Here is a 24,248-nt window from a genome sequence, read left to right on the forward strand (position 1 = left end):
CTGCCAGGCGACAAAAAGAAGGCATGGTCCAGTCACATGTAAAATGACCACTAAGAGCAGGGAAACCTCTGCAAAAACCTCCACTCCCATCGGCCCTAACATTCACCTTCAACATTTCACATGAAAGAACCATTCTACAACACAGAAAAACACATTGATGGGTTTTCTGTACAGCACAGCTTCTGATCCACACTGACAGCACCAAATTGTTTTTAGTGTTACAAGGATACAACTGCAGAGCCCTAGTCCCCTAACTTGTACGACCATGCAATAAGGAGTCTGAACGGATGCACATGGGGCCATGTAACTGAATCCTTCTTGGTGGATAAATGATCATCTCATATTACTAAAGCTATATCAAAGCTTTTGGGAGTGACCTGGTTTCATCATTGATACCCACAACCATAATTACCTCAGGAAACTTTTTTTTTTTTTTTAAATCACACACACCTGTGCATCTTAGAGCTCTGCATATGGTACCTGGGCAACATCGGGCAAGGCATTCATTCTTGATTCCTCATTTCGAGGGGATACAGCACTCCCTGAGAATTGCAGAATGTATGTCAGTAGCAAGGGATCTCAGGCTGGCTGAGCTAGACGTACGCACCACTACATTTCTTTGGCGAATGAGTGAATGGTGATCCAAGGGCCTCTTAAAAAGGCTGCAGTTAATTCACAACAGTGAACCCAGGACGGTGACTATACGATCAAATTTCACCTTCACAATCTAGGGCCTTGCCCAACTCTGCAGGTGCACTCTTCAGTCAAATGTGGCTGTGAGGGCACAGAAGTCCTTAAAGAGGTTCAAAGTCAACTTCAGACAAGGACATGGTTCGGCCACTCAAACAGGTTACCTCAAGAGACAGTGCAATCATAGTTCCCACTGGTATCCAGGTGCATTTCTTTATTGTATGATAAAACAATGTACACTAGAATTAAATTTCTCCGTCACTGCATCTGGAATCCAGTCTGCTGTGATTCAATAAAAGTCTGAAAACACATTTTTGTGTCTTACCTTGGCTTCCCGTTTTTCAGCTATTGAAAGAAGCATTTAAAGACAGAGTAGCAAAGCATTTCAAAGGCTCACACCTAAGTGCTGTGTTTCTTTCCACACAACCCCGAAGAAACAGACACCAAATTTACCTTTCTGAGAAATTCAGGAATAACATTATTACAGGTGGCGATCCTCCTTCTGTAGATGACACCAGTAGACATATCTGAAGGAGGAAAACAGACCAGTCACCTGATGACGGATTGGTTTAAAAATAAAAACTTTTTTATATTAATTACATTTTCACCAACAATAATTTAACAAAAATCCCAACGCAGAATGTAAAATAGGGCTGTAGACCAGCATGCAAGAATTTCATGGCCTCATCACCTATAAACACATCCACTTTTCGACAGCAAGCAAATCTCGCAGAACTGGTGGTCTCTTGAGACCAAAACATTGACGGTTCCTTCTCTTTAACATTACTAATGTCATTATATTGCTGCCGAGTCCCTAACATTCTGATTTTTTTTTTTTACTTATAATTGGGACAGTGGAGTTAAGAACCTGTTCAAGTTAAGGGGAGTCTACGCCTTAAGACATTTGAATTATGCTATTGGATGATCTGGTTTGTGGGGTGGGGGCGTTAGAGTTGATTAGTGCTTTTGCCTTGATTGATTGATTGATTTATTTGGTTCTATGCAATATACCAATATATTTTTTGTAAAAGAGTACGCACATGCTTTTGTTTGCATTTATTGAAAGTACAGTTGGATCAAAAGATCAACCTAAAAGAAATCTATAAATAATTCCTCCAGGAACATTGTATTGTTTGCAGTATGCATCTGAGCACTTCTGTTTCCACATCTCCCTTCCCCTGGTTTTTAAGAAGTACATAAAAGTAGCTCATTAGTTGGGTTATTAACTGGGAGGTATTCCAAAACTTGTTCAAAATTAAGCTTTAGAACATTATTTCTTCAAAATGAATTGATGCCCAAAAAACTGTTAAAAAAGCATGTTCGTTCAAAAACAAGTTGCAGAACTCTACAGTTTAAAAACCTAGTTTTCTACAGGCACAGAATATACTAGTATCCCTAGCATAGGGACGAGGATGAGGTGTTTCCCTCTCAGATGACAGTCCACTCTGTGGAGAGCAGAATAAAGGTTGATAGGAAGTCAAGTCCATGTATGTGCACTCAAGCAGACTCGTCTGCACCAACAGCATGGAGTCACAAGGCGTCTTGTACTCCTGGCAGCATCTTTGCTCTCATTAGAAAGATTGCTGGAGCTCTTCCCTGTAAAGGGAACAGCAAACATGTAACTGCAGGATATAAATCCACTAACAAAAAAAAATATCTCTTTTTGTGCTGAATAAAAACTAAAACAGTCAAAAACGAACTACAAAAGTACGTTTGGGTGGTTATGGGGATTTCCAACCAGGTGGGTTCTGAGTCTCTGTAGGGTCGCTGTTTACAAGTAATAGTGTACCTTTAGTTTTCCTCACAGACCCCTTTTAAAGATAGCTAACTACAGAGTATGGCTGATTTCTGTACAAAGATTGTCACTTTGAGCCGTTTAACACCTAAGCTCAATTATCTTTTATTTGTTAACAACATGTACTTCATTTACCAAAAGTAAAATGAATCGTGAAACATTCTTCCGGCGTATTTTTTAACTATATTGCGCCTACTGTTAGGTCACTTCTGAGAGTTAATTAATAGAGACCGTGATCACACACCTCATGGAGCATTTTTAAATGTGTTCGAAATAATTGGATTCAGCTTTATTACTCATCACTGCTATTCAGTTTATCAGTCTGAAATGTGAATGATAACGTTTTAGGAGTGCGGAGCTCTTAAATGGAGTAATAAATATATTGCTTTAAAGTTTAATTGCACAGCAGGTGTGCACCTTAAATGTTTCCCACTAAGCAAATGACTATGTATTTGTTAACTCACTCTTTACCCTTTAAATGTAAATTCATGTACGTTTTAAAAGATTCACTTGCTTGCAGTTGTAGACATAACAAGTATGCAGAGTGAATGTGTGGTTTAGATATGAATATAAACTATATATAATATATATATATATATATATATATATATATATACATATACATATACACACATTTACATCCGCATCAGACGCACACAGCAACGGGTTACATTAGTCTCCATAAATACGCTGATTAACAAAGTGAAGGGTATCATCGGGCTGTGGCATCAGTCCCGGCGACATCACTATCTGTAGCGCCACTCTAGATGTCATTGCGCGTGCTGGGGAAGGGATGGCTGGTGGAGGGTAATACAGGATAGAAATTAAAAAAACATGAAGTCAACTGATGAAGCAGCAGAAGAGACCTTTGTTCTGTGCCCAAGACAGACATTGTTTTCCCCTAAAACAGAATCAAACATCAGCACTCCGTAGAGGCAACAAAAGGCTGGAGACCGGAAGCCAACCTCACCACCCTAAGCACCCCTTTATCGGAGAAAGAGGCACTCTAGAAGAAAGCAAGGGAGATTGTGACTGGAATGGCCCAGGCAAGACAGGCAGTGGTCACAAACTGGAGACAGGGGACCATGGACGAGTACAAGACCACACTGCAGACCTTGAAAAAGTGGAGCAGCACCTAGCTGAAGATGAGACCAGCAGTAGATCAGATGCATCAGCATACAAACCTCCATGGATATCAATCTGAGATCACCCTGGCAGTAACCGCAATGAGGCTCCCATGCAAGAAAGGCAACCGTCGCAGATGTTCTTAGAAAATCGACCTAGTTGGAACAAAGACCAGGTGATGCCGAACTGAACAGAGTACCATATTTCACAGCCCATAGGCATACAAGGGAGCTACAGACTAGGAGTGGGCAGAATCCACAAGCATGATCGGGTCGGAAAAAACACAGGGACTTCTACAGGGTGCTTAGATATGTGTGTGCTAATCCAGTGTGGCAGCCGCATGGTGCCCGGCATAGTTCATAGAACCTCTACTGATAATCAGGGAGCAACAGCAGGAGGCACCAATGAAGTGATGTAAGCATACATTATGGCAAGTTCAATTAAGGTGGGAGAGTTCCTATTTTTTAAACCAACAATTGCTTTATTTTAGCTGTCGCCAGCCTAAAATTCCCTTTGTTTCAGTATACGTGAATGGGGAAAATATATTCCCTAGATTATATTTTTAATAATTTCCGACTTTAGTATTCAAAAATATTCGCATGTATGTACAAGCAATAACTCCTCTTTCATCAGGTAGGGTCGACCAGGAAGATAAACTCAGATATTGAATTCCACCAACATTTATTTATTTATTTATTTATTTTAGAAGCTTGTAGAGCGCATGGCTACCTCCGGCGGGGGTGTCCCGGCGCTAAGATTACCTGAGTATCCCCAGAGAGAGTTGCCTAGTTCAAGTCCATCTGAGAGGAATCAAGATATGCAGAAGCATTTAATTAGCGTTTAGTAAACAACCAGGTTTTTAGTTTGCGTCGAAAGACTGGCTCAGATTCGATGAACCTGAGGTCAAGAGGTAGGCTGTTCCAGAGCTTGGCAGCTGTGACGGTGAAAGTTCTGCCGCCACTTCGAGTAAGCCTGAATCTTGGGACGTTCAGTAGACGAAGGCTGTTAGATCTCAGATGTCTTACTGAAGATGATATCTTGAGTCGTTTGCTCAGATAGGTCGGGCCAGTTCCATAAATTGCACGGAATGCAAGAATCAGGATTTTGAAATCGATACGCCGGGCTATGGGAAGCCAATGTAGCTCATCCCGGTATGCTCTGACCGAATTACGGGCAGGGATATTTCCAATGAGCCTTGCTGCGGCGTTCTGAATGATTTGCAAACGGTCTATAAGATATTGGGGGGCACCTGCATATAGACTATTGGCATAGTCTAGATGTGCCGTGATAAGTGCCTGGACAACCGTTTTGCGGGATGTTTGGGGGAGGTAGGGAAAAATCTTCCTAATCATGCGCAGTTTATTAAAACAGGCCCCCGCAACTTTATTGACCTGGGTTTTACCAGACAAGGTGTTGTCAAATGTGAAGCCTAGGTTGCGGGCAGCCTGCACTGGTGTGGGTGGAGGGTTCTAGACGGTAGGCCACCATAGGGTTGCAGGGGGGGGTGATTTCTGGCTAAAAAAGAGAACCTCAGTTTTGTCGGTATTAAGAGCAAGGTGATTGTCAGACATCCATGTGCAGATATTGCCAAGGCAGTTTCTGAAGTTGGAAAAGAGGGAGTCAGAATGGTCTCTAAATGAAAAAACAAGCGGAGTATCATCAGCATAAGAGACCACCCTGACACCCCAAGACTCTACTACCTTGGCAAGTGGGGCCAAGTAGGCGTTAAACAATAAAGGGCTTAAGGCGGAACCCTGGGGCACTCCGCACAAGAGGGGTTTATCCTCTGATTCAAATGGGTGCATCAGTACCCTCCGAGACCGACTGGACAAAAAAGATTTGGTCCATGCCAGGACTGTACCACCGACACCTAGCTGTTGTAGACGGGTTGTAAGTATGTTATGGGATACAGTGTCAAATGCAGCGGATAGGTCGAGGAGGACCAACATGGCCTCCTCGCCCCTATCCACTGATTCCCTGATAATCTCGGAGACTTCCAGCCGCGCCGTCTCGGTGCTGTAGCCGGTTCTGAAGCCGGACTGAGAATCGTGTAGCAACTGATTTGATTCAAGATACTGAGCCAACTGTTTCTGTACCACTTTCTCCAGTACCTTGGCAGGTTTTGGCAGAAGCGATATGGGCCGGTAGTTGCAAAATTGTGAGGGGTCCGCGTCGGGTTTTTTCAAAATGGGAAGTAGCCTAGCCTGTTTCCACACTGAGGGAAATTGACCGCGGGACAAGGAGGAGTTCCAGATGGAGAGGAGAGGTTTGACTAAAACCGGGGCAAGATTGCCCATTACTTTAGCAGGGACTGGGTCCAAAGGCGAACCAGACTTGACTTTATATAGCAGGGACAACGCTAGGTCAGGGGTTAGCTCACTAAAGGAGTTAAATGAGCAGTGGGTGGAACATGGATCATCGGAATGGTAGTTAGGTGGGGCGCTATCAAAGGAGGAAGAAAGTTTAATGATTTTATTCTGAAAGAAGTCAGAGAGTCCGTTGCACAGGTCTTGAGTAGGAATGCATTGGGTTTTCGAGGCAGGGGGATTCACAAAATCTTTCACGATGGTGAAGAGAGTTTTGGAAGAGTTCTGCGCCTGTTGAATGAGATTAGAAAAATACGCTCTCATCGTAGAACGTTTCAGTTTTTGGAATTTATTCAGGGCGGATTTATAGGCCAGTTTGGCTAGAGGGTCATAATCCTGTCTCCATTTGCGTTCCATCTGTTTACACTTACTCTTTTCCTCACGAAGCAGTTGGGAGAACCAAGGGGCAGAGTGGCGTGATCTGGAGGAAGTCAGCGGGACAAGAGGGGCGACGGAGTCAAGAGCAGAGGTAAGGGTCGAGTTAAATCTTACAGTTTCTTTGTCAAGGTCTTCCAAGTGATTAAGTTATAATTGAAGACGGGAATCCAAGGACTCGCAGGTGACTTTGGTCCATTTGCGACCACTGTCTCTGTTAAGGGAAGAGGGGGGGGGGATGGAATAGTGATAATAAAGGGAAGAATGAAGTGATCTGTCCAGGTCAGGGGGAGGGGGGAAGGGGCGGAGATACCAGGATGATTGGAGAAGATGAGATCTAGTGTGTGACCTGCTATGTGAGTGGGGCCTTTGACTAATTGGGGCAAGGTAAGTCCTTGTAAAGTTTCCAGAAGGGAAGAGGCTTGTGCGCAAGACGGATTATGAATATGGAGATTAAAATCTCCCAACACTGTAAAGTGGGAGTGTTTAAGTGAGAAGTCCGCAATAGAATGCGTCAGGGCATTGAGAGAAAAGACGGTGGCTGCAGGGGGGTTGTAGACCAGGATACTGGAAAAAATGATACTTGCAGAGTCCGTGATCGTAAAATACGCGGCTTCAATAAGGCCGGGATTGGGAATTTTTGTAAGATTCAGTTTAAGGTGGGATTTCGCGATTACCGCGAGACCCCCCCCCCCCCCCCCCCGGGCTTGGAATTTTCTCGGTTAATGCCTAAAAAACAGTAACCAGGGGTAAATGGCCAAGTTAATGTCCGGTTTGGACGAGTCTTTAATCCAAGTTTCTGTGAGAAATAATAGGTCCCATTTGTGAGTGTCAAGCGATAGCCAGATGTCAGTGGCGTGAGCAGGAAGAGATCTGCAATTAATTAGGGCAGCTTTTAAAGTGACCGGGGGCTGGCAATGAACAATCAGGGGCTGATGAGACGATTTGAAAACAACAGGGATGGTGAAGTTACATTGTGAGCAGGAATATGCAGTAGTTTCCAGGCTATATGGTTTACAGCAAGTTATGGGGTTACATGTGCCTTGACGAAGGTGTAGCAGTTGATCAAAGGTCCAGGAGATTTTTGGGGTGCAAGATGCAGGGGTTCTGGCGCTGGGCGCGGGCCCGGCGCGGACGGGCGCAGACGGGCTTGCCTTAGGCGCGCCTTCGGCGCGCCATCGGCGCGCCCGCTGCGCGGCCGGGAAGAGCCCTTCCTTTTATCCAGGTCCATCTGGCGGTGAGCAAGATTGAAAATTGCTAGAAAAGTCGAGGTTGTAAAACATTAATTGTGTTTTTATAACACTGCTGCACCAACTGCGAGTGATATCTGGCAATAATTTCAATAAATATTTTATGTTCCAAAAACAGAGTCAGAGACTCCTACCACTACGCTACGATCGGAACCTCACTGAAAATGCAAGGCACGACTGCGACAAGCAGCAGATAGGAAGACGCAGAATGGAGAGGCGAAGAACCTCCAGAAGACTAGGAAACAAGTCCCGCCAGTCAGACCACAATGACTCAGGGAGTGACAGCTGTTGCAAACCTTAAGAACGTAACCCATGCTGCAAATGTAGTAGTAGTGGCAAGAAACACATATAATGCAACCTTGCAAGACAATGCCCTTTTGAGATTAAGCAATTTACGCCAGGTAGCGGAGGGGTGTGGAGCAGACCAAACCACAACACCCAAAGAGCTGCTCACAGGAAGACCTGTGCAGGACCAACCTACCCCTTAGCGCGTGCAGCCCAGACCCCATGTGCCTAGTCCTTCTGTGTCTGTACCCACAGCCCCATGATGTGAAAAGGATATTTTGTATAAAAAGTAATAACAGCCAAACCTGCTTAACCGAGTCATGCAGGCCTGGTTTGTAATGCAGGGAAAAAGGGTGGTATCTCAGTTTCCTTTTTACAGCAGACAGGCCAAAGCAGAATCTAGGTCTAAAGACCAAAGGCTTGCGTTTTACGGTATCTTGTGTCTTTTGTTCATGATAAGTAAATGATATCGATAGTAAGAGGCGAACTTCAGTTCGAAAGGGCTGGATTAAGGAGGCTATGTACAATTATACGCATTACGAAAATCCAAGTTTGGAGATGAACGCCATAACGTCATGGATGTGGTTTGCATCATCACACAGCATCATGCTTCCAGATCGACGTGGCGTGGCCATGACAGGGACCGGTCGGTGGAAAGAGTTAGACTAGACTACACTAAAGGGGAGCGGTGCAGGGACGCACCAGTGCCGCAGGGGCAGCCTGGCCCCGCACCGTGGTTCGTCAGGATATCCCATCGCTCAGGAGACAGGGGTTGACTGAGGAGGTTGTGAGGTGGGAAGACTGCTGCAAACAGAAACACAATTAAAAAAAAAGCAAAACCTAATTAAAAAATAATAATCTTGGAACCTCGATCATAAACGGCAAAATGCAAGGATTTACACACAGTTACTAAACATAGGTTTAGCAACAGTTACGTAGCAACCGGGGTAGATAGCAAAAAAGGTGAAAGCAGTGCCAACGAAAGAGGACCTCACGCAGACTAATGGGTGCTAATGGGAGGGGGGGTGCACGTGAGCGGAAAGAAACCTGGCGCCTAATGTCTACCACGGTCAAAAGGCAAGTAACAAACATACAGAAGGTCAGAGTTTCTGGAAGGAAACACTGCCGCCCAATGATGACAACCAGAGCACAGCACAGGCTCGCCCAAGCACACATTTCCAGTTATACGGAGCAGAAAACGATGAACGTGAGCGCACTGCTCCTGTGACAGGGGCAGCCTGTGCGTTCCGTTTCAATCAATTGAAAAGGACGGGTCTGTGCACACACGTTGCACCGCTGGGGCCAATGTTTGCATTTGAGGCGAATGTTTCTCAATAACAGCAAGAAAACTCGGGGGACGTAAAGTGCCACAGTCCAATGGAAAGAGTAAACATTGCATTCATTGGCAATTAATTCCCCGTGTCGTTGAACAAAATTAAAAAGCATGAAAGTCCGCCTTATTGCTGCGATTAGTTATGAGCAGACGTGATCCTCGTGGCAGATGGAGAGCGGCACGACGCACGCAGCCGCACGTTCCGGGCGCAGAAGAGGCACGACGCACGCAGCCGCACGTTCCGGGCTCAGAGAGGGGCCGCCACTTGCAGGAGGCACGCGACACGTCACATACATTGTAAGAGGCAGAGCCAGAACAAACATTGGCAAAGCCAATAGGTCTCACCATAGTGTTATTTTTCAAATTTTACACAGGGATCTCTTAACAGAATTTAAAAAACCTGTTGCCTGTGACCCTGCTTAAAAGTAGCAGAAGACTTCACATAACTGCTGCCAGGGGAAGTGTCAGAATTTAAAGCAAAACGATTGCCATTTAGTTTCTACAAAACTAGACACTGGCGATTTGTAATCTGCAGCAGCCCAGGGAGCAGATGTGTTACCCTTTTCAGAGAAGTGACAGTTCCTACCATATCACTCTAAACCTGCCTTAAGGGCAGGCTGAGTGCATACACCCACCTCTCCCCAACGTCACAAATGTTGCATGTGTGCCAAAGCCTGGGAGTCTGTGCAACACGTGGAAGGCAGGAAATGAGACAAAACCAACACAGAGTCTGATCTATATTAAAACCTGGAAAAATATCAAAGTTGCTGTGCTTTTACAGATGATACGAGAGGGATAAGGACAGACACTCCTTTTGTTGGCTGAGGATGTGGCATAATGGCTAGAGCAGTCGACCTCGAATCTGGGGAACTAGATTCGAGTCTTGGCACTCAACGTCCTGTGATTCTGGACATATCGCATAATCTCCCCGTGCCTAAAAAAATGAATATGTCCGTTTGTAACACAACTAATGCTCATGTAAAGCGCTGTGATACATTCGGGTCGAGTTTGTGCTGTATAAAAATCCTCCCCCACCCCCCACAAAAACCCACTAAGAGCACAGGAGCACAGGGATACGAAGGGGCAGCAGCACTCGGGGGAGAGAAGGCAAAAAAAAAAATATGCACTCCCCTGGAGGGGTGAAAGAGAAAAACCAAAAGAGAATAAGGACAGCCCTCGGAACACATTTGATCAAGAGGGATTTAGAACAAGAATAGGGAGGAACACCATGCAATACCGAGCAGGGTACTGGGTCAGACAAGAAAGCCATGTAGTCATGAGCAAGGGGCTGAGCCAAAGCCCATTCTAAGTATATGGTGAAGCATGGCGTACATTGCGACTTGGGACAGAAAATAGTTTGTACTGAGAGGCAGCTAAAACGTACTGGCTGAAGAAGTTGGGAGTAATAGCACGGACATTGGAAGTTTCAATAAACAACATGATTGTTGGATAATCGAAAAGGAGAGTCTGAATTTCTGACTTAGGAAGTCAAAAAGCAGAGTCCTACATGGAGAGCTTAAACATCCAGGTCTTCATTTATGTGCGACATCAGGATACTAGAAAGGACATGGTGCTTTCAGAAAAACACGTCCGACGACTGCAAAAGAGGAGCAATTGTGGACCAGTTCTGAACTCTCTTCTTGTTTGACATCAAGTGGGCCATTACCTATAAATAAAAAGAAGCTTTGCCCAAGACTGCATGGCGAAGGAAAACGAAAGATGATTTTGTGGATAAAGGAGAGGCTCAAGCAAGTGCATTTCTTCAAACTAAGAGCCAGGATGCAACTGGCTATATGTGGATACAGTCAAATTGCCCATCACCGCCAGAGCGGTGGGACTCAAAAAAAGAACCTGAATTTGCGGGCTTGCAGCCAAATTATTCACAGCGCACATCAATGCACTAATGTGTTAGACCAGGATGATGCAGACATTAATTATAGAGCAGTGCAATTTAGACTCTGCCCATACAGGTCACAGAAATGCATTTATATACGTACATTTGACATTATATTCATTGTGTGCCTTATTTAACACGTGTGAAGCATTTTAACGCATTAATGAATGTATTCACTGTAGAGAATAGAGATTTACAACCTGTGCACCAACGCTCAGCTTAAACAATGAAATCATGTATTCTTAGTCACGTTTTACACTTACACTTCAAAATGTATTTGCACGTGTAAGCATTTACTCTTTTACTCACGTTTTATATTTATTTCTCAAGTTACATGTGTGCATGTTTAACCATGTATTCTAGGTGCACGTTATATGCTTAACTAAAGTAAGACTGACTATAGGCTTCAGTTGAAATGCATTTTTTTTGCTAGCATATTTTGCCTTTTCCATGCAGATTTATGGTCATGATTTTCGTTAGCTAGAGAAAGGCTTATGGTCTTTTTTAGACTGCTGATTGAGAGACCTGGAGTGAAATAGGACAATGAATGTGGAAAAATAATGGTCGAAAGAGGCCTTTTGGTCATCAGATGTTCAAGGTTGAGAACCGAAGTTTCAGTTTGATGCAATGTGAACCTGATGCAATGTTGTAGATGCACTCAAGTAGCGACTTGATTGGTTCCTGGTGGTGTGAAGGAAATCGGAACGTTTCTGAATCTCCGGTTACTTTTAAATTGGTGTTCTCACAGTTAGAGTAAGGAGAGATTTCCTTTTGAATTGGAACGGTACAGACCTCTCTGCTTGCGCTATTCTTACAAGTGTGAAGTTTTATGCTAAACACCTATTTCCTTTTTCCAAGACTTCTATTGGAGTGTGATAATAACACCTTCTACTATCCCATTTTAGAGACCCTTGACAGATGACACTATATTTGATCTACGTTTAAACCTTCTTTATGGAACACATACTTGCTTTAATCTGTGTTTATACAATTGTTATTATCGCAATTTGTTATGTCATTCTATCGCGCCTTAACCTATGGAGATGTTTCAGCTTCCAGATTGTATTGCTGCATTTACTCAACTTATTTTTGGTTTCCACATATACTGGATTGATCGTTATTCTAAAATAAAACCTTTAACTATATTTGGTGATTCCTGGTCCTTATTGTGGAGTTACATTGGCTTCAAAAGTTAGAAGTGTTTTTTCCTACTTTTCAATGCTTCACGTCAGCTAACAAAGGTCCATATAATCAATGGGGAAACATCTTGGACGACTTGAGTGAGATTACATTGTAAGACCCAATGCTCCATCAATTACATATGTACATACCATTTAAATTGTTAAACGTTTATACACTAAAATCTTAAGTTGGTCCTCATTGGCCTGTGTCTATTCTCTCAGGGAATGGTCCTGAATCTGACAGCATTACAAATTCCACCAAGGCAATTCTGTCTGAGTAAAGACATAAAACTTCCCCTTTAAATTCAGCTGAAAAATTGTAAAAAACGTTTTTGTTTCAAAGATACATTTCAAAACTCTTCCAAGAAATGTCCTCTTTACCAGGAAACTGTAAATCCCCAATTCCAAGGAGCCCAGTAATATAAATATGACGAAAGTGTGCAAAATTGTAAGTGGTGCCTGCACCCAGTTTTCCTGGTACATTAATCGTGCATATTTTACTCAGAATGAATCCACTCATCATACTTGAAAATGCCCAGAATTGCGGGTTGACATGAGGGATTCACTGTATATACATTGGTATTCCTCATCTTGTATAGGGCTATTTGTGTGATTCAACAGGTACTACTACCGATGACATTAGGATACTCATTATGAGGACATTATGTGGGCCCTTATATGCTGAAATGTGGGAGTGACCTTCACTTGAAAATTAAGCCCACACGTTTCTTCCAGAGCTCTCAAACTGCATCATTACAGCAAGGCATCCCATCAAAGTGAAACAGATGGCATAGGTCTGCAACATGACATTGAGAGTGATGCTAGTGAGCCAAAGGGCGTGCACAAGATCATTTTACTTAAACATTTTTTATTACATTTTTCAGAGTTCTGTCCAAGGAGGGCAGTAGATTTATAACTAGGAATCAGTGGATAAAACATTTTCTTAAAAGGCAGACACGTGAAATACCAGAATAGATTCTGGAGTCTTTGTTCTATGTACCTATTCCCTTTTCAGTCTAACAAAAGAAATGCAAAGACGGTCCATGACATCAACTTACAAGAGGTCGCAAATCCCTTCTTCCATCAAAACCTCTGATTTAGAAAACAGCTGGTCAATAATTCCAATTATAAGCCCGGGCACAGAGAAATTATTTTTTGACTGGTACGGTGAAGTTTACACAATTTCTGACAGCAGATAGTTTATAGACTAAATGGATTATATCACCCATAAGAAGTAGTGTGGCTCACTGGTTAGGGGCGGCAGACCCGAGAGCAGAGGACAGCCCGGGACCAGGGTTCGATTCCCGGCGCGGCAGGTTTCTGGACCAGGGTCAGCGGACTCGATAATTCTCTCGCCTCGGTGCCCACTCTGATCAGTGATCACACTCGGCAACTCTGGGCATTAGCTTGCCTCATCTTCACTAACGGCCCCACCAGACCGCCGGGGATGCCTGGTCTCACCCTGGAGATACCCATTAAGGGACCATCTCTCAGGGAAGCCAGGAAGGGTTTCGCAGCGGTCGAAGCGCCTTGGGACCCTACGGGTAAGTAGTGCGCTATATAAATGCCAATACATTTACATTTACATTTACATAAAGGACACAAACTAACAAGCATTGGCTTCTACAAAAGGCCTGGCATTGGCTACAGATGTACTGGCCTATTCAATGCTTTTTGTTATGTAAATCTATTTGATTCGTTTTAACGTGCTATTAAGAAAGGTTCCCTGTTTTGAGCAGAGCCACCTGTATCTTTAACAGAACAAATGTGCTTTTAGCAATTTCCTGAAGAAAATTTGATATTTGCTTTATTTGCAGAGGAAGTGAATTTAAAAAGTTTTGCTCCAATAAATCTGAAATGTTTGTAAAACTTTATGACAAAATAATATACATATGCCGCTCATGTAAACAAATGCATGAGTTCATATGCTCAGGAACAGGTGGATATTTTTATGGTATTTTCAGGATAACATTTTACGAAATTACTTGCGGGATGGCCGCCCATGTGGCACATGGGAAATCATCTTGCAATGGCTGAGAAAGCCAGCGTCAGTGAGCAATGCAAGCACAGGATTCGGAACACTACAATGAGGAGCAAGGGTCGCAGTGCAGCGTTTGACGAGCTGGTGGCTCCTTCAAAAATTAAAGAGTAAGATTTTAAACAAACAAAGCATGTTTTGTATTAGGAAAGTAGTCCCCAAACTGCATCCCACCTCATTAATATTCATGAGGTATGCCAATTTGCGACACACTACCAATAGCTATTTTAAAAATAAAAATGCCATACACTAGGAATGGAGATTTCCTAACAGCAATTCAATAGGAAGCACACTTTGGAAATCACAATTCCTAATGATACATCTGGCCCCAGGTCTTGAGCTGGCCTCTGGCTGGCAGGATGCAGTAGAGCCTTCTCACTCAATGGTCAGAGCCTGAAGGTCTCCATTGTCTACATCTGAGTGTGGCAGGCAAAACCTGGGCTGGGACATCCAAACTGACTCCGCCCCTTTCTGAGGCCACGCCCCCCGCTCAGTGTACATAAACAGCCGATTCTCGAGCTGCAACGGAAACCATTTGACCCAGTTCCTGAGGCGGAAGCCGGGAACTGGAGGTACTCTGTTATTTTAAAATTTCTCTGTGTGGTGTCACAATTTGATCACTTGTATTTTTAAGGACCTAAGCCTCATACCTCACTCAGCGCTCGCGCACAGCTGATGGAATAGCTGCTTCGCGCCCTTCCTGGCTCTTCTAGCCTGCCGCCGCCATCACCACCGGCGTGCACGCTGACTCCGCCCCTTTCTGAGGCCACGCCCCCCGCTCAGTGTACATAAACAGCCGATTCTCGAGCTGCAACGGAAACCATTTGACCCAGTTCCTGAGGCGGAAGCCGGGAACTGGAGGTACTCTGTTATTTTAAAATTTCTCTGTGTGGTGTCACAATTTGATCACTTGTATTTTTAAGGACCTAAGCCTCATACCTCACTCAGCGCTCGCGCACAGCTGATGGAATAGCTGCTTCGCGCCCTTCCTGGCTCTTCTAGCCTGCCGCCGCCATCACCACCGGCGTGCACGCTGACTCCGCCCCTTTCTGAGGCCACGCCCCCCGCTCAGTGTACATAAACAGCCGATTCTCGAGCTGCAACGGAAACCATTTGACCCAGTTCCTGAGGCGGAAGCCGGGAACTGGAGGTACTCTGTTATTTTAAAATTTCTCTGTGTGGTGTCACAATTTGATCACTTGTATTTTTAAGGACCTAAGCCTCATACCTCACTCAGCGCTCGCGCACAGCTGATGGAATAGCTGCTTCGCGCCCTTCCTGGCTCTTCTAGCCTGCCGCCGCCATCACCACCGGCGTGCACGCTGACTCCGCCCCTTTCTGAGGCCACGCCCCCCGCTCAGTGTACATAAACAGCCGATTCTCGAGCTGCAACGGAAACCATTTGACCCAGTTCCTGAGGCGGAAGCCGGGAACTGGAGGTACTCTGTTATTTTAAAATTTCTCTGTGTGGTGTCACAATTTGATCACTTGTATTTTTAAGGACCTAAGCCTCATACCTCACTCTGCGCTCGCGCACAGCTGATGGAATAGCTGCTTCGCGCCCTTCCTGGCTCTTCTAGCCTGCCGCCGCCATCACCACCGGCGTGCACGCTGACTCCGCCCCTTTCTGAGGCCACACCCCCTTGGTCTCCCATAAATGTGCCTATACAAGACGCGCAGCGGACGAGCGCAGCGGGAGCGCCGTTTGCGCGCCGAAGGCGCGCCTAAGGCAAGCCCGTCCGCGCCCGTCCGCGACAAGACCGCGACAGGCGCAGGAAACTCTGCCCATTTTACCTCCCACATTTCCTACCATTCTAACGACCTCCTTCAACTACAGGTCACTAAGCAGTGTCCATGTATACTCGACCCAGCCACACTTTCAGGCCCAGTCAGTTGCAAACACTGCCACTGGTCCACCGGGCTCCATTTAGCAGTCCCACCGGCCAATATGCCTCAGGCCCCTCGGCCCCCCTTCAAAGGCGGCCTGATCAACGCGCGCTCCATGTGCAAACACAACCAAGATATACACGATCTTATCTTGGAGTCTGACCTCGACTGCCTCATGATAACTGAGACATGGCTAACAGCAGACAGTAACCCTGATATTGCTGTCGCTCTTCCCCTGGGCTACTCACTCTTCAGGGAAGACAGAGCCAAGGGCCGTGGCGGAGGTGTTGCAATCATTCTCAAAGACACCTTCTCCTGCCATACCTTTAGTCTAGAGTCCCTAAAAAAGACTGAAGGATTAGGCTTCTCCATTAAACTAAACGACCATACTTAGTTCTCAGGCGGACTCATTTATCGCCCACCCGGCAACGCATCTGAGTTCCTCGACTCACTGCACGACTCGTTAGGACAACTTTCACTCAGATACCCTTTCTTCACCCTCCTTGGTGATTTTAACCTCCATCTAGAATCGACAACAGACATTCATACCATCAATTCCGTACAAACCCTCGATATATTCAATTTTAAGCAACTTGTCACCTCACCCACCCACTCCATAGGTCATACCCTCGATGGAGTCTGCACAAACTTCTCTCTCTTGACCACACTATCGCCCTTGCCCCAGATCTGGTCTGATCACTTCTTGATCCCATTTCACATCCTGAACGAAAACCTATCCAACCGCAACAAATCTGCTTCCCTCCCCGCCAATCACATCAATTGGAAAAAGGTCCAGGATAACATTACTCTCAATCCGTCAATACAAACTCAAGCACCCACCCTCTCCGGTAATATTGATACCGACGCCGATCTTTTTCACAACTGGATCACCCAAGAAATAAAATCCAGAATCCCGCCCTCACGTCCCCGCACCTCCCGGGGCAAAACTAAACCCAATGCCCCCTGGTTTACACCAGAACTTGCTAATGCACATCTGCTTTGTAAAAAGGCAGAAAGAAAATGGCGGAAGGCCTACGAGGTTACTTATCGTACCTCTTATATCGCAACTAGGAAAAACTACCTTTCGGAAATCAAACTGGCAAAGAAAAACTACTACATCAACGCCATAAAAAACGCAGGCCAAAAACAAAAGGCGCTGTTTGCGATAGTCAAATCATTTACGCAACCCAAGGCTCTTTTGCCTGAAATCCCACCCTCTCAGAAACTCTGCGATCAAATTTCTGACTTCTTCGAGGAAAAAATTGCCTCGATCCAAATCAACTTCCCCCCCCCGCCACTCTCCCAGTGCCCCCCCCACTGGTCTCCCAAAGCTGTACGCTAAGTCGCTTCTCCCCTATCACTCTTGAGCAGTCGAAAAAAGCCATCCTGGCCTGTAAATCGGGCTCCCCGTCTGATCCTTGTCCTCCCAAGATACTTCACCAACTAATCGACGAGGTTAACCCGACCATCAACAACCTAATCAACTCCTCGCTTAGCTCAGGCACAGTTCCTAGCCGCTGGAAAAAAGGAATCGTCAAACCCCTTATGAAGAAGGCGAATAAACCCCCGACGGATCTTACCAACCTCCGCCCAATCTCGTTACTCCCGGCCTTGGGAAAAATCACGGAACATCTAGTCCACAATGAACTGAAACACTATCTAGATGAAAACAACCTTCTCCATCCTCAACAATCCGGATTCCGCCCCAAGCACTCGACAGAAACCGCCCTCATTGAACTGTCTGACACTATAAAAACTCTGCAGGATCAGAGAAAAAACTCCATCCTCATCCTTCTCGACCTAACGGCGGCGTTTGACACTGTCTCCCACACTATCCTTATCAGCAGACTCAGGGACATCGGCATCTCTGACTCTGCCCTTTCCTGGATCTCGTCTTTTCTCTCCGACCGTTCCCAAACCGTTTCTTTGGGCCCATTTCACTCCAAAGACAAACTTGTCTCCTCAGGTGTCCCGCAAGGCTCCATCCTGAGCCCTCTCCTTTTTAACGTTTACCTCATTCCCCTCCTTAATCTAATAGAATCTTTCGGCATACCTGTTACCTCCTATGCCGATGACACACAGCTCATTGTGCCATTAGACAAACTATCTACCAAAGCTGAACTCAACCTAAAACACTGCCTGACTGAAGTATTTCGATGGATGGACAATAACCACCTGAAATGCAATTCGAGCAAAACGGAGATCCTTCCGATCGGTACAAATATCTCCTTTTGTCCAGCACTTTGGTGGCCGGACAATTCTGTTGCCCCCCCCCAGACAGTTTCGTCGGCCAGGAACCTCGGCGTTACCTTTGACTCCGACCTCTCCTTCGATCAGCATGCCAGAACCGTCGCAGGCAAATGCTTTGGAATGATCAGATCCATGAGAAAGTTCTTTGACTTTCTTCCCATCGATGCCAGAAAGACGGTGACAGTAGCACTCATTATCTCGCGACTGGACTACTGCAACGGCTTGCTCGCAGGAGCCAAAAAGAACACCATCCAAAAACTGCAGAGCGTACTACACACAGCCGCCCGTCTTGTCCTGGGCCTTCCCCGCAGATCCTCTATTTCTGCAGCACTTCGTTCACTTCACTGGCTCCCCCTTCACAAAAGGATTCTCTTCAAGATCCTGATTACAGCCTTTCGTGCCTACAACAAAACTGGCCCTAAATACCTCACCAAACGCTTCCCCCACTACCTGCCCAGCCGTCACCTTCGCTCAACCAACGACAACCTCATTCTTCTCCCCAAATACAATCTGAAAACGAAGGGTGAGAAGACCCTCAGCTTCCTTGCAACTAAAGCCTGGAACAAACTACCCAAATCCCTCAGACAACAAACCCAGGAAAAACCTTTTCGAAAACTGCTAAAGACCTGGATCTTTAATCTCCCGGACGATCACTCCAAAGCTTCCATCTAATCCTCTTGCACTGGCTCACTTAGGTTCCCTAGCGCCAAGATGCTCCCTCCGGAGCGAACGTCGCGCTCTATAAATACCCCACAAATATACAAATATACAAATATACAAACTATCTCTAGGTTGGAGTTAGGTGTGTTAGAAACAATAGAACCCCAGAGCTGTTTTGTAAAGTAAAAAAGCCAAAACGTTACCATCTCTTCGGTACTACTTGAATTTTCAAAGCCTCTGTGATCTTGAAAATGAAGCTTAAAAATAATGCAGGGCGGGGGACTGACTTTAAACTTTATTTCCTCCATGAACTGCCATTTGGGCCGTTAAAAGATAAGTAGACAGTCCTCACTTGTGCTGCTGTTTCCTTTCTCCTTATTCTGCATCCCGATTTCTGACTCTCTGATCAAAATATTCCTCTTACTTGGACGCCAAATTTTAGTAGTAGGAATAATAGTACACCTTACTTAGTGAATTTATTAATACCTCCAATTATTATTACTATTATTATTATTATTTGCGGTTTTATAGCCCGCTCCATTACTACCAGAGTATCCTGGCGCGAAAAAGAAAACATGCAAGTGGCCAACACAAAGAATAATAACACTAATAGGCTGTTCTAAAAAGATGAGTTTTTAGTGCTTTCTTAAAAGAGACAAAATTTTCAATTGATCTCAGGGAAAGGGGAAGAGAGTTCCAAGTCCGAGCTGCGACAACAGCAAGCGAGTAGCCGCCAAGTCGCACTCGCTGAAAGCGGGGCACTCTCAGGAAATTACAGCCAGGTGAACGTAGCGGCCGAGTGGGGACATAACGGCTAAATCTTTTTCTCAGATAGGATGGACCCATATCATGGACTGCCTTTAAATGCTAAAGTAAGGATTTTAAAAGTTATCCTTTGAGCAATCAGCAGCCAATGAAGTTCCTTTAGGTGTGCTTGCACGCTTTCTCTACTTGGAATTTTACACAGCAACCGTGCTGTCGCATTTTGGATGATCTGCAATCGGGCGACTAAGAAAGCCGGAGTGCCGCTAAAAAGAGTTGGCGTAGTCGAGCCGAGATAAAATTAAAGCTCTCGCAACCGACTCTCTAGCTGATGATGGCAGATATGGAAAGAACTTTCTCATGGCTTTAAGAGATCCGAAGCACACAGCAGTACGTTTTTTTATGTGTGCCTCGAATCTCAGATCCTCTCCGTACCAGACTCCCAAATTCTTGGCAGCGATGGTAACGGAGCCTGGCTGGGGAAAATCAGGCGGCCACAAGAGTTCTCTAAAATTGGGTGGGAATTGGCCATACAGCAAAATTTCCGTCTTGTCTTCGTTGCACTTCAGCTGTGCCACTGCTAACCAGTTAAACACAGCGGAAAGGCATGAACGGACGACCTCTGTATTAATTGCTGCATCCTGCCAGGTAAATAAAAGCTGCGTATCATCTGCATACGCTATGATTTTTGCTCCCATTTGTTCGGCCAGCACAATAAGAGGGGTAAGATATATATTAAAAAGTAGGGGACTCAATGTGGAACCTTGGGGAACCCCGATAGTGAGGGGCCTAATTGAGGATGAAAAAGGTGGGATCCAAACCTGTTGAGACCTGTCCGATAAAAAAGATTTCACCCATTTCAGTGCTGAACCCACCACACCAATCTCAGCCAAACGGGTCAGAAGGAGTGAGTGAGGGACAGTATCAAACGCGGCAGAGAGGTCCAATAAAATCAGAGCCGCTCTGCCGCCACTGTCCAGACACTCCCTAATAGCCTCAGTAATTTCCACCAGCGCCGACTCCGTGCTATAAGCTGCACGGAAGCCAGACTGGGCAGGATGTAGGACCTCTGAGGATTCTATAAAGGCATTCAGCTGGGCAAATGCAAGTTTCTCCCCAATTTTTGCCATAGCTGGAAGTAGAGATATGGGTCTATAATTACTAGGCACAGTAGGATCTGCACCTGCCTTTTTTAACAAAGGAAGCAGCTTAGCCTGTTTCCATTTGTTAGGAACCAGGGCTGAAGTGAAAGATAGACCCATTATTTGAAAAACCTCAGGTGCCACTGCTTCTGCCACTTCAGCCAACACTCTGGCCGGGCAGGTATCACCAGGGGCACCAGATTTTAACGATTTAATTGCCACTAAGGTATCATCCACCGAAGGTGGAGCAAAGCTCTCCATGGTCTAAACGTCCTCACGACGCTCAGCGCTGGTTTACCGATCAACTGAAGGCTGACAAACTCCTTCTTAGACAGGCTGAGCGCCGCTGGAGGCGTAACTATGATCCTCCATTAAAATCTATTTATATTGATTTACTAAAATCTTATAAAAAGTCTATTATTTTGGCCAAATCTTCTCACTATTCTCAGAAAGTTATCAACTCTGCATCCAGAACAAAAGAAATTTTCTCTATTGTAGCTGAACTCTCCCTACCTGACCGTGTCACACCTCAGCCTCAACCCTCGCAAGCTCTGTGTGACTCCCTTAATGCTTTTTTTTCTGATAAAATCTCCATGATCAAAAACAATATCCCCCCTACTACCATGTCTCAGGCCAGCGCCCTCCCTTCTCCGAATCCTCACTCCCTGCATGAATTCCCCCCTATCTCCCTGGATACTTTTCGTTCACTACTCCAGGCTGTTGGCTCCGGTTCCCCTAATGACTGTTGCCCTCCTCAAATCCTAAGAGATGCCTTTATGGCCTGTCCCGGCCCTCCCCTTGACCTTCTAAATCGCTCACTCTCCACAGGCTCTGTCCCCTCCGCTTTTAAAAGCGCTGTGGTGGTACCTATTTTAAAAAAACCCGGTTCTGACCCTGCGGTCCTGGGCAACTACCGACCTATTTCCCTCCTCCCTTATCTGGGGAAGGTCTTGGAAACCTACGTCACCCGATGCCTGAGCACTTTTATCGAGGAAACTCATTTCCTCGATGACCAACAGGCAGGTTTTAGACCGTTCCATTCTACGGAGGCAGTGGTGGTGGCGGTTATGGACACGCTGAGACAGGGGGCTGACAAGAACATGGCCCAGGCCCTAGTGTTACTTGATCTCTCGGCCGCTTTTGACACGGTCGACCATGACATCTTGGTCGACCGTGTCAGAAATGCTGGCATCTCTGGCCTGGCCCTGTCTTGGATTGTATCCTTTCTCCACCTACGCTCCCAATCGGTACATCTGTCGTCCTTTTCTGCTCCTCGTATCTCACTTTCCTGTGGTGTTCCCCAGGGTTCTGCCTTGTCCCCTCTCTTGTTTAATCTTTATATGCAGCCCCTCCTTGTCTCTCTTCGTCATTCTTCTGTTACCACTTTTAACTATGCAGATGATCTGCAACTTATCTTTCCTATCGACCCCTCTCCTCTTTCCTGCTCTAATTTCCAAACCACAATGCTTACCATCTATGAGTGGATGAACTTCAGCCAGCTGAAGCTCAATCCGAGCAAGACAGAGCTGGTCCTGATTGGCGGGCCCCCACATCCTTGGACTTCCAATTTCTGGCCCCCTGCCCTTGGTCCTCCTCCCTGCCCAGTTAACTCTGTGAAGAGCCTTGGTGTTACCATCTCTAGCGACCTTTCGATGCGGCCGCACATCAACGCTGTTACCTCGGCCTGCTTTTACCATCTCCGCAGAATCGGGAAGATCCGAAGGTTCCTATCACCAGAGGCTCTCACCCTTGTTATCATGGCCCTGGTCACCTCACGTTTAGACTATGCCAACTGTCTATACGTGGGGATCCCGGCATACCATCTCCAACGCCTCCAACTGGTGCAAAACCAGGCAGCCAGATTAATTTTTCAGCAGCCCAGACACCAACATGTCACCCCGTTGCTAAAAACCCTACACTGGCTCCCTGTTGCGCAACGCTGCATCTTTAAACTGGGATGCACTATTTTCAAATCTCTTTTTGCCTCTGCTCCTGTCTTTATCTCCCTTTGCCTGCACCCTTATGTTCCTTCTCGACACCTCAGATCCTCTGCTTATAATCTTCTGATCACTCCTAGGTTTAAACGCAAGAAGCACGGTGGTGCCTGTTTCTCCTTTCTTGCCCCGTCCACTTGGAATTCCCTTCCTCTCTCCATCCGGCTCAGCTCCGATTATTCTTCCTTTCGCAAATCCCTGAAAACACATCTGTTCCGCCTTGCCCATGGCTAGCTGCATCCACCCCCTTGTGCCCTTATCCACTGGTCTTTGAGCGCCAAGAAACCAATTGGTGTATGTGCGCGGTACCAAATTTTTTAACATAACATAACATAACATAACATAACATGGTGTGCGTAGGTTCAACATTAGATCGAACCTTGTCATCTGTCCCGCTCCCCCCACCGATAGCTCTAAGACTTTGCTGAATTTTAGCAATTTTATTAAAAAAATAGGAGGAGAGACTTTCGCACCATTCCGTAGAGGGTTTGATAGAAATTTGTTCAGCACATGGAGAAAGGAAACTTTTTACTATAGAGAAAATCTTGTGGCTATTATTGTTTGCCCTCTCAATTCTTCTGGCAAAATATTCAGCGTTGGCCAGTTTGATATTGGCATAGTATTCTCGCTGAGCGGAGCAGTAAGCTACCTTTGCTTGTGGGCAATAAGCCATCCTCCAAGCTCGCTCCAGTTTTTTGCAGGCTAATTTACTAGCTCGAAGATGGGGCGAATACCATGGTTGTGAGGGGGTCATCCTGTTTCTAACAGGGTCCGTTGCCTTCGATGAGACAGACAAAGCTGCTCGAATCCATCTATCAAAAATCTGCACAGCGGAATCTAATTCTCCTCCCAAATAAGGCCTATTCTGATCAAGCCAAGCAGAGAAATTGCCATTCATTGATCTTTGGGAGGCGTGTATTCATGTAGGCTTTAGGTGAGTCTTTCAAGGCCAACCAAGAAAATCTAATAAGCTGGTGATCAGTCCAAGTTAGTATTTGGGGGGCCTCAACCTTCAGCGGAAAGTTAGAACAGATGACGTCTAAAATATGCCCGCCTGAATGGGTAGGGGAGGAAACCCATTGGGTAAGAGAGGCCAGGTCGAAGGAGTCGGACAGGAGCTTATTTTCCTGACGTTCCTGGCAATCTACATGAATGTTTAGGTCACCGAGCAGTAAAAAACGAGAAAATCTAACTGCTCTGGGAACGAGAGTCTCCAAGAGA

General features: G+C 45.6%; 1 protein-coding gene across 1 annotated transcript in view; it reads right to left on the bottom strand.

Moving 5' to 3' along the window:
- Positions 1-24,248, bottom strand: part of PRELID2 (PRELI domain containing 2) — a 275,242-nt gene that overhangs the window by 168,619 nt on the left and 82,375 nt on the right. Inside the window, exon 3 of the mRNA XM_086931652.1 lies at positions 1,144-1,217. Within this exon, the coding sequence (XP_086787778.1) occupies positions 1,144-1,217 (74 nt within the window). The remainder of the gene's footprint in view (positions 1-1,143; positions 1,218-24,248) is intronic.

This window comes from Lissotriton vulgaris, chromosome 7, assembly GCF_964263255.1.
Source record: "Lissotriton vulgaris chromosome 7, aLisVul1.2, whole genome shotgun sequence".
In the NCBI taxonomy this organism is placed as follows: Eukaryota; Metazoa; Chordata; class Amphibia; order Caudata; family Salamandridae; genus Lissotriton; species Lissotriton vulgaris.